Source organism: Cervus elaphus, chromosome 20 (genome assembly GCF_910594005.1).
Source record: "Cervus elaphus chromosome 20, mCerEla1.1, whole genome shotgun sequence".
Lineage (NCBI taxonomy): Eukaryota > Metazoa > Chordata > Mammalia > Artiodactyla > Cervidae > Cervus > Cervus elaphus.
This window is the reverse complement of record NC_057834.1, coordinates 54,634,135-54,647,524: the sequence shown is the minus strand read 5'-3', so window position 1 is coordinate 54,647,524 and position 13,390 is coordinate 54,634,135. Positions and strand designations below refer to the sequence as shown.

Below are 13,390 nucleotides of genomic sequence, written 5' to 3'. Positions count from 1 at the left end.
CGGACCAAGAAGGACAAATGTCATATGATATTACTTATATGTAAAATCTAAAAAGAAATGATACAGATGAACTTATTTGTAAAACAGAAATAAGAGTCACAGATGTGGAAATCAAACTGATTGTTACTGGGGGAAATAGGGAGGAGGGATAAATCCAGAGATTTGGATGAGACATATACACTACTATATATAAAATAAGTAACTAATAAGGACCTACTGTATAGCATGGGGTACTCTACCCAATGTTCTGTAATGGCTTGTACGGGAAAAGAATCTAAAAAAGAGTGGATATACGTATAACTGACTCACTTCGCTGTACAAATGAAAGTAACACAACACGGCAAATCAGTTATATTCCAAGAAAGATTATTTGAAAAAATTTTCAAAAACAGCCAATAAGCACATTAAAAGATGTTCAACACCATTAGTCATTAAGGAAATGCACAAATGAGATGCCATTTCAAAATGACAATGAGATGCCATTTCATACCTACTAGGACAACTATAGTTAAAAGACAGACAATAACTGTCGTCTGTCAACAACAAAATCACAATGAGATGCCATTTCATACCTACTAGGACAACTACAGTTAAAAGACAGACAATAACTGTTGGCACAAATGTATAGAAATTATAAGCCATTCTTAACCCCTCTGCAGCATGAGAGAGCAGAGCCTTTCACAGAAAAGTATTTCTAGACCTCTGCTTCCAGTCACGGAAGACTGGGCAACTCAGACCAAATCTCCCAGACAACTAGAAAAGCTGCTGATTTTAAAAAGCTGAATTAAATACATTAGAGAATTAACAAAGGGTAAACAATTATGACGCCACAGTCCAGCGAAGGCAGAAATCAGAGAAGTAAGCCACACCTGGGGCTTCTTTTACAAAATATAGGGACATTAGACAACTCTGGAAAAGATGCTTAGGAAGCTATTCAGCCTTTTTTCATCAGTTTCATAAGACTAAAGGAACAAAATTCGCAGTTCAAGGCCTGTCAAGAGTGAGGGCCCTGGCAAAACCCTCAGGATTAGACCGGGGCTCTGAAGGCTGCATCTTAGGAGTAAGAATGAACCAGAAATAAACTAAATATTTCATGACTGAAGTCAGTTTAGTCATCCAGGTAGACCATAAAATATCAATCCCTGAAAATGAATTAAGGTGATCATGACCTGCTAGTGATTCTTCCAGGCATCTAAGGGCAAAGAAAATTCTCTCTGAAGAAATATAATATTACGAGGTTTTAAGCTATTTCTACAATTTTTCAAATAAAATATCTGGCACATAGTCAAAGAAAATCAGGCATAAGGGAAAAGACAATATGAATATGATGCAACAGAAAAAGGCAGATAATAAAAACAGATACAGAAAAGTTCTCCATATCAGGATTATCAGAGAAAGAATTTAAGATAACTACTTTAAACTATTTTCAAAGAGAGAGTAGATTTCATTAAAAATTTTGGCAGAGAATTCAAAACTACAAATAATGTAAGAAATGTGAAAAATAAACAGAAATTCAAGAATCAAAAAATGTTTTAAAGAGGTGAAATCACACAGAGTATGTTTTCTGGCCAAAACACAATTATGCCAGAAATCATTCATAAGAAGATAATCTTCATATGTTTGGAAGTTAAATACATCTCTAAATGGAATAAATATACCTCTAATCAAAGAGGAAGTCACAGAGGAAATTAGAAAATATTTTGAACTAAACAATATAAAAAGTAATGCTATACTATGCAGTTAAAATTATATTAATATTAGAGGTTAATAGACTTAAATGGATATATTAGAAGAAGAAAGACTAAAAATTAACAAGTTAAGTACCTTTAATAAGATACATGAAATAAAAAAAATAAAATGGGGCCGAACAAAGTTGAAATCTTTATGCCAGTAAATTTGAAAATTATGAAATAAATTCCTAGAAAAATATATCTTACTAAAAACTAACATAAGAAAAAATTTAAAATGTGAATAGCTATGGTACTCTTGCCTGGCAAATCCTATGGATGGAGGAGCCTGGTAGGTTGCAGTCCATGGGGTCACTAAGAGTCGGACACGACTGAGCGACTTCACTTTCACTTTTTACTTTCATGCCTTGGAGAAGGAAATGGCAACCCACTCCAGTGTTCTTGCCTGGAGAATCCCAGGGATGGGGAAGCCTGGTGGGCTGCCGTCTATGGGGTCGCACAGAGTCAGACAGGACTGAAGTGACTTAGCAGTAGATGGAATTGTTAAGTAATTGAATTTGTAATTAATATGAAATTTGTAAAGGAAATCCTTCTAACCAAGAAAAATACAGAATCAGATGGCTTTATCAGCAAATTCTACCAATCACTGAAGGCAGAAATAATTCTAATTTTTACACAAATTATTCCTGAGAATGATAACAGGGACCACTCCTTAATTTGGGCTTCCCTGGTGGCTCAGAGGGTAAAGTGTCTGCAATGTGGGAGACCTGGGTTCGATCCCTGGGTTGGGAAGATCCCCTGGAGAAGGAAATGACAACCCACTCCAGTATTCTTGCCTGGAAAATCCCATGGACAGAGGAGACTGTAGGCTATAGTCGATGGGGTCGCAAAGAGTCGGACATGACTGAGTGACTTCACTTTCTTCTTTCACTTTCGCTCCTTAATTTGGTTTATAAAGCCAGCAATAAAGGAAAAGTATTGATCAAAAATATAAGAAAAGAAGGAAGTGAACATAATTAATGTCAGGATGGTGGTCACCCTCATACACTATTAGTGGGAATGTAAATTGGTACATTTTGATGCCTTTGAACTGAGGTGTTGGAGAAGACTCTTGAGAGTCCCTTAGTCTGCAAGAAGATCAAACCAGTCAAACCTAAAGGAAATCAATCCTGAATACTGAGTACATTGGAAGGACTGACACTGAAGCTGAAAGAAACTCCAATACTTTGGCCACCTAATGCGACGAGCCGACTCACTGGAAAAGACTGATGCTGGGAAAGATTGAAGGCAGGAGGAGAAGGGGACAACAGAGGATGAGATGGTTGGATGGCATCACCGATTCAATGGACATGAGTTTGAGCAAGTTCCAGGAGATAGTGAAGGACAAGGAGACCTAGCGTGGTGCAGTCCATGGGGTAACAAACAGTTGGACATGACTGAGCAACTGAACAACAAACTGGTACAGGCACTACGGAGAATAGTACGGAGGTTCCTTAAAAAACTAAAAATAAAGCTATCATATGACCCTGAAATCCACTCCTGGGTGTATATGTAGAAAAATATGATCTGAAAGGATACATATTTACCACATATATTCACCACAGTACTGTTCACTATAGCCAAGACATGGAAGCAACTTAAATGTCCATTGACAGAGGAATGGATAAAAAAGAAGTGGTACACATATATAATAGAATATCACTCAGCCATTAAAAAGAATAAAATCATTCCATTTGCAGCAACATGGATGGACCTAGAAATCATCATACTGAGTGAAGCAAGTCAGACAGAGGAGAAATATCATATGACATGCTTTATGCGTGGAATCTAGAAAGGAATGATACAGATAAACTTACTTACAAAACAGAGAGATTCACAGACTTAAGAGAATGAACTTGTGGTTGTGGTGGGAGGAATGGAAGGAAGGGATAGTTAGGGAGTTTGGGATGGACATGTACACTCTGTTATATTTGAAATGGGTAACCAACAAGGACCAACTATCAAACTATCATAGCACATGGAACTCTACTCAATGTTATGTGGCAGCCTAGATGAGAGTAAATAAAGACAGAGAGGGAGAATGGATACATGTATATGTATAGCTGAGTCCCCTTGCTGTTCACCTAAAACTATCACAACATTGTTGACTGGCTATACCTCAATACCTCACTTCATGGCAAATAGATGGGGAAACAATGGAAACAGTGACAGACTTTACTTTTTGGGGCTCCAAAATCACTGCAGACGGTGACTGCAGCCATGAAATTAAAAGACGCTTGCTCCTTGGAAGAAAAGCCATGACCAACCTAGACAGCATATTAAAAAGCAGAGACATTACTTTGTCAACAAAGGTCCATCTAGTCAAAGCTATGGTTTTTCCAGTAGTCATGTATGGATGTGAGAATTGGACTATAAAGAAAGCTGAGTGCTGAAGAATTGATACTTTTGAACTGTGGTGTTGCAGAAGACTCTTGAGAGTCCCTTGGACTGCAAGGAGATCCAACCAGTCCATCCTAAAGGAAATCAGTCCTGAATATTCATTGGAAGGACTGATATTGAAGCTGAAACTCCAATACTTTGGTCACTTGATGCGAAGAACTGACTCCTTGGAAAAGACCCTGATGCTGGGAAAGAATGAAGGCGGGAGGGAAAGGGGATGACAGAGGACAAGATGGTTGCATGGCATCACTGACTCGATGGACATGAGATTGAGTAAATTCCGGGAGCTGGCGATGGACAGGGAGGCCTGGTGTGCTGCAGTCCATAGGGTCGCAAAGAGTTGGACACAACTGAGCGACTGAACTGAACTGAATTGAACCTCAGTACACAATAAAAAGTTAAAATAAAGAAAAAAGAACAGTTGTTGCCTTTAGGCAGGAGAGAAGAAGCTGTAATTGGAAAAGGGTAGGTGGGTTTCTGGGGAATCACAATGTTGTTTCTTGACTTCAGTGGTAGTTCCCACTTATTTGCTTCGTAATAAATCATTAAGATGCACATTCTGTTTTTTTACACTTTGCTTTTTATGTATTACAATTTGTACCAAAATTTTTATTTAAATTTATGGAACCAGTTTCACTTAATGAGAGAATGGCATAAATATTGTTGACTTTCATTCTTAGATTTCAGTAATATTCTTGACTCTGTCTTTATTTACTCTAAACAGACTTACAACTCATATTTCTTGGAGATTATCTTTTAGAGGTTAATCCTTTAATATTTGCTAGCTTCCAAATTCCACTAACACATTATCCTGGAATCTACACTTACATTTTTAAATAAAATCATATTCTTGAATATGCTATACTTCCTAATTTGGAACATGGTTTTTAAAACCCAAAATTTCACCTTGAGTGATAACACACATAGATTAACCAATAATTTGTATGTTTGCAAGGTGTACAAAATAAAGACAAATGAGATGAGTACAGTTTCGTCTGGGACTAAGTAAACATCAATTCAGCAATTTTCCGGAAACTTCCACATCTGTTTCCTAACACTGATTATTTTAATCTATTTGTCTTCAGTCTTTGTCTACCTAGGCCTCATTTAAAACCCAGGCATCTGCCTAGATGTAAAAAGCTTTTAAAGTAACAGGAAATCTGATTTAATGATCTGAAATATGAATGATCTTTCATAGGGCCAAGTCATTTTATTTCTTCTCTGTAACTATAGTAAAAGGAACAGCTAAGTGAACATACCTCAAATTTTATTTTGACAGCAATTATAAAGCCTATAGTGAAGTACTGCTCCTATCCACCTTTCTAAATACTTTTAAACATCCCCTTTAAGGCAAACATCAAAATATAGCAGACTAAAACAATTCTGCCTCAAATTATGAAGACCCAAAATTTGGTCTATACACTGTTATGAATCTGATTAACTTAAATAAAAGTAGTATTTTCATCATAAAATTTCTTACTTTTGGAACATGAGGATTAAATTCCACAGCTCTATGAATTGCTTCCACAGCATTAATTTCTGCTGTGCTTAACCCTCTTCTGGAGGCTGTTTCTGGAGAGAATCTATAAGAAAAGAACAAAATGAAGAAATAAATATTTAAATACATAAATATTTTAATTAATTCATTAAGGTCATCTAGCCCCTGAATCAGAGGTTTCTGGTGATGGCAAAAGTCAAAGTCAAATAGCTACTACACTTTGGTTCAACATATAAAAGAAGGCAGCGTAAGAGATAGAAATCTTCAAGTTAAGGTGAAGAAAGCCTTCAGAAGTCCATTAGAGTCACACTTTAGGCAAAGTAATGAAATAAGAAATGCTACACAGGGACATCTAGAAGATCTCATGAAAGTATTACATTCTTAGCAAATATTCATTGAGAGGAAAAAGTCTGTGAACATTTCATTCTAATTCACATTAAGGCATAGTAATCTAAGGTGAAAGAAAACATTTGCCATTTGGTTGGTTTCTGAGTATCTTACCTGTGGAATAAAGAGAAATTCATTAATGGCAGCCAAAAATACAAGGAAATCACAATAATTCAGAATTATAATCTCAGAACAGATTAACATGAAACCTATCTCCCTTCCACACAACCTTACCATTATTACCATCACAGCTACTATGTACTGAATACACTTTCTACCTAGTAATGCTTTGGGCATTTAACACACATAATCTTCACACAACCACCCTATAGTATTATTCTTATTTTATAGATGAGGAAGAAACTCAAACTGATTAACTTGACCAAAGTTCCACAGCTGGTATGTTGTAGACTTTGAATTTGCACCGAAGTTTACCTAGCTCTAAAAACCTTGCTGTTTCCACTGTTACAGATAGTAAGAATCTTCAAAGCCCTGTAAGCTAAGGGTTATTCAGCAGGAAGTCGGGGGAAAAAAGCATTTTTAAAGTCAGTGAATGAAAAACATAATGTTGATTTTAGCAGTCTTTCTAAACTTGTAGTTTTCGTAACTACTTACTTATCTGAAACAGTCCTCGTCTTCAATAGTGCTGCTGTGTAACAGATGGCTGCTGACTTTGGAAGGCTTATATCTATAATAATAATGTTTAATTTAGGTAAGAAACACAAAAATATCTTAAGGCAATTTTTAGTAAGAATATTCATAGTTCAATTCAACAGATATATTGATAATAAAGCAGTAAAAGCACAGGGACATGAAATTGGAAGACCTGAGTTTGAAATCTTGATTCTATTATTTACTAACTATATATCCTTGAAGTAGCCACAACTTCTTTAACCTCAGTTTTCTCAAAATAGAGAAATGATAATTTTCTAGCAGAGATGTCTGTGAAAGTCCTCATACAATGTTAGAAAGTACTCAACAAATATTTATAATAGGCTGCTTGCTGCTGCTGCTAAGTCGCATCAGTCGTATCCGACTCTGTGCGACCCCATAGATGGCAGCCCACCAGGCTCCTCTGTCCCTGGGATTCTCCAGGCAAGAATACTGGAATGGGTTGTCATTTCCTTCTCCAATGCATGCATGTATGCTAAGTTGCTTCAGTCGTGTCCGACTCTGTGCGACCCCATGGACAGCAGCCCACCAGGCTCCCCTGTCCATGGGATTCTCCAGGCAAGAATACTGTAGTGGGTTGCCATTTCCTTCTCCAAATAGGCTGCTTACAATAATACCATCCAGGGAAAAGGGCATTGTATAGATAGAACTACATAAAACCTCCACCCATTCACAGAGAAAAACTAAGATTAAAAAAAAATTAATAGTAGTTAAATCTAAGTGATATAACCATGGGTGATTTTCATTTTCTTCTTCCTATGTTTTTGCATTTTCTACATTTTAAGTGATACTCTTTTATAAAATAAAAAGAAATTGAGAACTATAATGAAATTATCTTAAAGAATGCCCCAAATAATGTTATCAGGAGAGTAAGACTACAGGACTTTCTTTCCAGATTCCAGAGTTATACTAGCAAATGGAGAACTAAAGAAGTAAACTTGCTTTTAACTTTTTCAGGACTCTAGAAGAGTAAAAACTGGGGACTCATAAAAATAACTGAAAACACAGAGGCATATCCAAGTTGCTAGTTTTATTTTATTTTTAATGAATAGGTCCTTTCTGATTTTTCATATTCAGTCCTTAAGCTTGTTCATCATACGTATCATAAGCAGGCTATACATCTGATAAGTAACATATGGAAAGAATTTCTCACAAATTTCTCCATGAGCCTATACTACTCTAAAGCACTTCCTAAGAATTCCAGATGTTTAAAAGAAATAAACTTCTCCTTCCAAGTGTAATACATTTCAAACTTTCTAAGTCACGGGGATTCCTAAGCTAATGGGTTGGAGCTTACAACAGGACAGTGTGAATAAGTGACTTATATGTGTTCTGATATAGTGAAAGATATGACAAGAAATATTACGCTAGCTAGGATGTTCTCAGTTTCAGGTTAAAAGCCGATGCCTCACTCAGAATGAGGAGAAAGACTCTGCTTCTTAAAAATTATCTCAACTCCATTTGTGATAAACTGGCACTGTTACAGTGCAATAATAAAAACAGCCAATATATAATGACTTTTTACTTTGGGGAGACTAGTACAGAAATCGAATACCTAAATTTAAGTTCAGGCTTGCCACTTAACCTTACCCAATTACTTCGCCTTCTTCAACTCCAGTTTCCTTATTTATTAACTGGAAATAGTAAAAAAACTTGTCCTACCATCTCTCAAGATTGTTGTAAGCATCAGATAAGATAATAAATTATACTTGGTAACTAAAAAGCATTGTAAAATGTTGTTCTGAGTTAACTCTTATATATACTGCTAAGCAACTTCTGTTAGCCTTCCCCATCACTCCAAAAGAAATGAAGTGTATAGCACTCCATACTTTTCCAATTACCTCACCTAACATACTATGCTTCAGTATAACTATTATTCATTTGTCTGTATGTTCTACCAAACTGCAAATCCTATAAGAGTTAAGCCCATGTGTTCTTGTTTCCCACTGTATTCTAAGTGCCTCACACAGGCACTAAAACAAATGAATATACTTTGACAGAAGGAAAATTTCTCCTTGCAGACTTTCGCTATCAAAAGTATTGATAAAGAAGATACTTAGGGGCTTCCCTGGTGGTCGAGTGGTTAAGAATCTGCCTTGCAATTTAAGGGGACGTGGGTTCAACCCCTGGTCAGGGAACTAAGATTCCACATGCTAAGAAGCAACTACACCTGTGCAGCACAACTACTGAGCCCTCACACCACAGCTAGAGAGTCTGTGCACTGCAACAAAAGACCGGCGTGATGCAACAAAGATCCCTCATGCAGCCACTAAGACCTGACATAGCCAAATAAACAAATATTTACAAAAAGAAGATACTTAATAGCAACTTGTGTCCACAGATTCTAAATACTGACTGGAAAGAATGCAAAGAGAAAGTCAAAATACCAGAGTAGGATACCATTTGTGACCACTTTATATTGAAAAAAAAAAAAAAAAACACTTTAACTATGCTATCAACTAAGAGGGGCTTCCCTGGTAGCTCAGCTGATAAAGAATCAACTAAGAGAATTATCACTCACCATCATATTTTGCTAGAACTGCTTGAACATCTGCATAGGCTTGTAATTCTAAAAGTGATTCTAGGAGATTTTCATGGATGTTCAACATAGTAAGAGGAGGAAATTCTTTCATTAACTGTATATTAAAAGGAAAAAAAGATTAAAATTATAGCAAATGAACTCAATACAGAAGTATAAATTCTTTATTAAAACTTTGGAGACTCAACCTCTAAGAAATTTGTGTATATTAAGTATCTTGTTACAAAACTATCAATTAAAAAAAAAAGATTCTGGGGAATTCCCTAGTGGTCCAGTGGTTGGCGCTTTCTCTGCCAGGGCCTGAGGTTTGATCCCTGGTTGGGGAGCTAAGATGCAACAAGCTGTATGGTACCACCAATAAATAAATGTTACAAAATAAAAAGCCACAGAGTGATTTTGCATTAACTTAACCAGCAACTTAAAACATATTTTCAGTTTTGAAAGAATAAAGATAAAGGTTAAGTCATCAAATTTACTTACATCTCTCATTATTTTTACTGCCTCTCTTATTCTTCCCAATTTTCTTGCACACATTGCCAGTCTTCTTTTAATATACACCAGTACATTGGTATCTCTCCCTATTTAAAAAAAACAACAAATGACCCAAAACTATCACTTTTATATTATGACCAGCTATTTCATTAATATATTTATCTATCAATTTTATTAGCCTGGAAGGGAAATAATTTTATACACCCTGGAAGGTTCAATTAAAATTAAATTGTCAGAATGGAAGAATATTAATAATTGTTGCATTTGGGTAATGAACAATGAATGAAAGTTAATTATATTCCTCTATTTTAATAGCTGTTCGGTGAAGATTTTTATATTAAAAGCTTAAAATATATATGTATATATATACATATATGATTACTTTTGTTTCTAAGTAATCTGAGTACAGCATATATAAAGTAACTTGTGTACACTAGGCAAGTAGATTTTACTGTTAAAATAAAAGACATACATTAATAGGTAGAAATAACATGAATCTATTAAATTTCTGTATAAACAATCTACTATTTTAATATTATCTATTATCTTAACTGACAAAAGATATTAAAAACAAAATTTATATACTAGTGTAAATTTATGCTCAAGGGCAAAACTACTTCTAGAAAGGGCTAACAAATATTTCTGAACCTAACCCATAACTAAATTTGAGATTATACAAGGACAAATGGCATGACTTTTTTGCAGATGTAGTTTCATTAGTTCCAGACTGCAAGATTATATATTCCCACAGTTGTGTGTTATAACAACATGCATTAATGAAACATCCTATATACATCAATATTTAGTTTAGAGAGAAAACATTATCCAAATTTTAATTTCCACAAACAAAAGATTTAGAACTTAACTCCCAGCAGATAATGCATTATATAAACATACTTCAATTTATTGCCCATTCTCTGCCAAAATCATGAAATTAAACCCTCTGGCCACGCAATATAGCAGGAAGCAACAACATTACAGATCCTAACATCTTTGGTAAAAGTGTCTCAATCACAACTGGGAGAGTATGCCTAAGAGTGGAAAGAAAGGATGTCAGTTGCTGTGGCCTGTATGATCTCAAACATACTGTAGAGAAAAAAACCACCAAAGAAAGAGTCAATACCAAGTGTACGGCTGGTTTTTGTGCTAAAGGGCCACTCCCTGGCACTACATGAAGATATTTTTACAGCCTGAAGAGCAAACTAAATGATATATATACCTCTACTGCTGCTTGGGTAAGGGTGGATAAAAGTAACAGCTGTTTATCATTACTAGAAGGTTCTCTTGAATCTTGAATATTTTTGAGTTGTGTTTCTCCAATGACCAGCCCAATTCTTGCGTGAAATAAATTACTGTTAAGTTTCAGAGCAGCACATCTCTCAATAACCAGAGCAGATCTATTCTCTTCCACAAACATTCTCTAGCTAACACACATTTCTGTCTTGCTGACTTGAACAGATTTGTTATATCTCATGAACAGCAGCTAACTTTTAAGTATTAAGTTTTTAAAAATTTATTGTTGTTCTGTGTTTTACACATAAAAGAGGCAACTGCAGGAACTAAAAGACAGGTGAAAATTAGTTCATATTCACTTACTCAGTTGAGCTTCATGCTGAGGACTTTGGTGCTGGCACTGTTGTGACCGCCTATAAATTGTTTCTCCTGCCTTGAGTGCCTGCTTAAATAACCTTTCGGCATCGACAATAGTTGTTGCTTCTTCCTCAGCCAGTAGAACATATGCAGTGGCACAGCTTTAAAGAAAGCAAGCAAGGCAATTTTAAGTAAAATGGTAAAGCAAGTAGTTTCTTTGGGGTCTGTCTATTTACATAACATTTCCCTATCTTTACCTAAACTTTCTGTAATAGGGAAGAACATTTTCTATTCTATTACAAGTTAAACACTAAAGGGATGTTGCCTATAAACTTAAATTATACATAATAATCCAACTCTCAGAACTCTGCCTCCCAGGTAATGAGCATTATGCTAAAAGACTTTTATTTAGCTCATAGGAAACATCTTGGCCAGGCCCACCTGGGAGGAAGAAATTAACACACTCCTCCAGAGGTGGATGGGAACCAGGAAATGTTTGACTTCACTTCTTCCCCTTTTAGTATAAAAGAAGATTGAATTCTAACTTAGGCAAGAGAGTTCTTTGTAAGCATAAATACACCATCTTCTTGATTTTCTGGCTTTCAGAATAAAGCTGTTATTCCTTGCCCCAACAACTCATTGCTCAATTATTGGCCTGTCACATGGCAAGCACTCACTACAAGGTCGAACTTGGTAACAAATTTTGGTTATTCATAAACACTTTCTATTTTTTGTTTTTGTTCTATTACTGTTGTTATACCCCTCTTGTGAAGGGGTACCAAACTGTGTTTTTCATTTTTATTTCTCTTATGATGAGTGACATTGAGCACCTTTTTATGTACTTTTTGGTCATTTATATATCTTCCTTGAAAAAATGTCTATTCAAATCCTTTGCCCATTTTTAATTGGGTTGTCTTTGTTACTGAGTTAGAGTTCTTTCTATGTTCTGAATACTAGGCCCTTATCAAATATGACCTGCAAATATTTTCTCTCAACCTGTGGGTTGCATTTTCACTTTTTTGACAATATCCTTTGACTGCACAAAAACTTTTAATTTTGATGAAATCTAATTTATCTAACCATCCCCAAGAAAAAGAAATGCAAAAGGCAAAACAGTTGCCTGAGGAAGCCTTACAATTAGCTGAGAAAAGAAGAGAAGTGAAAGACAAAGGAGAAAAGGAAAGATATACCCATTTGAATGCAGAATTCCAAATGATATAGCAAGGAGAGATAAGAAAGCCTTCCTCAGTGATCAATGCAAAGAAATAGAGGAAAACAATAGAATGCAAAAGACTAGAGATCTCTTCAAGAAAATTAGAGATATTAAGGGAACATTTCATGCAAAGATGGGCAAAATAAAGGACACAAATGCATGGACCTAACAGAAGCAGAAGATATTAAGAAGAGGTGGCAAGAATACACAGAAGAACTATACAAAAAAGATCTTCACGACCCAGATAACCATGATGGTGTGATCACTCACCTAGAGCCAGACATCCTGGAATGTGAAGTCAAGTGGGCCTTAGGAAGCATCACTGTGAATAAAGCAAGTGGAGGTGATGGAATTCCAGCTGGGCTCTTTCAAATCCTAAAAGATGATTCTGTGAAACTGCTGCACTTAATATGCCAGCAAATTTGGAAAACTCAGCAGTGGCCACAGGACTGGAAAAGGTCAGTTTTCATTCCAATCCAAAAGAAAGGCAATGCCAAAGAATGTGCAAACTACCACACAATTGCACTCAATTCACACGCTAGCAAAGTACTGCTCAAACTTCTCCAAGTCAGACTTCAACAGTACGTGAACCATGAGCTGCCAGATGCTCGAGCTGGATTTAGAAAAGGCAGAGGAACCAGAGACCAAATTGCCACCCACTGGAAAAAGCAAGAGAATTCCAGAAAAACATCTATTTCTGCTTTATTCATTATGCCAAAGCCTTTGACTGTGTAGATCACAACAAACTGGAAAATCCTTCTAGAGATGGAAATATCAGACCATTTGACCTGCCTCCTGAGAAGTCTGTAGGCAGGCAAGAAGCAACAGTTAGAACTGGACATGGAACAACACACTGGTTCCAAATAGGAAAA

At 35.9% G+C, this 13,390-nt stretch overlaps 1 protein-coding gene across 8 annotated transcripts in view; it reads right to left on the bottom strand.

The window, feature by feature from the left end:
- Positions 1 to 13,390, bottom strand: part of ST7L (suppression of tumorigenicity 7 like) — a 91,962-nt gene that overhangs the window by 44,403 nt on the left and 34,169 nt on the right. For all 8 annotated transcript variants that reach the window (XM_043876585.1, XM_043876580.1, XM_043876582.1 and 5 more), the window contains 5 exons: positions 11,312 to 11,466; positions 9,704 to 9,801; positions 9,206 to 9,320; positions 6,628 to 6,700; positions 5,608 to 5,710 (listed from right to left, as the gene is read on the bottom strand). In XM_043876585.1, the coding sequence (XP_043732520.1) occupies positions 5,608 to 5,710; positions 6,628 to 6,700; positions 9,206 to 9,320; positions 9,704 to 9,801; positions 11,312 to 11,466 (544 nt within the window). The remainder of the gene's footprint in view (positions 1 to 5,607; positions 5,711 to 6,627; positions 6,701 to 9,205; positions 9,321 to 9,703; positions 9,802 to 11,311; positions 11,467 to 13,390) is intronic.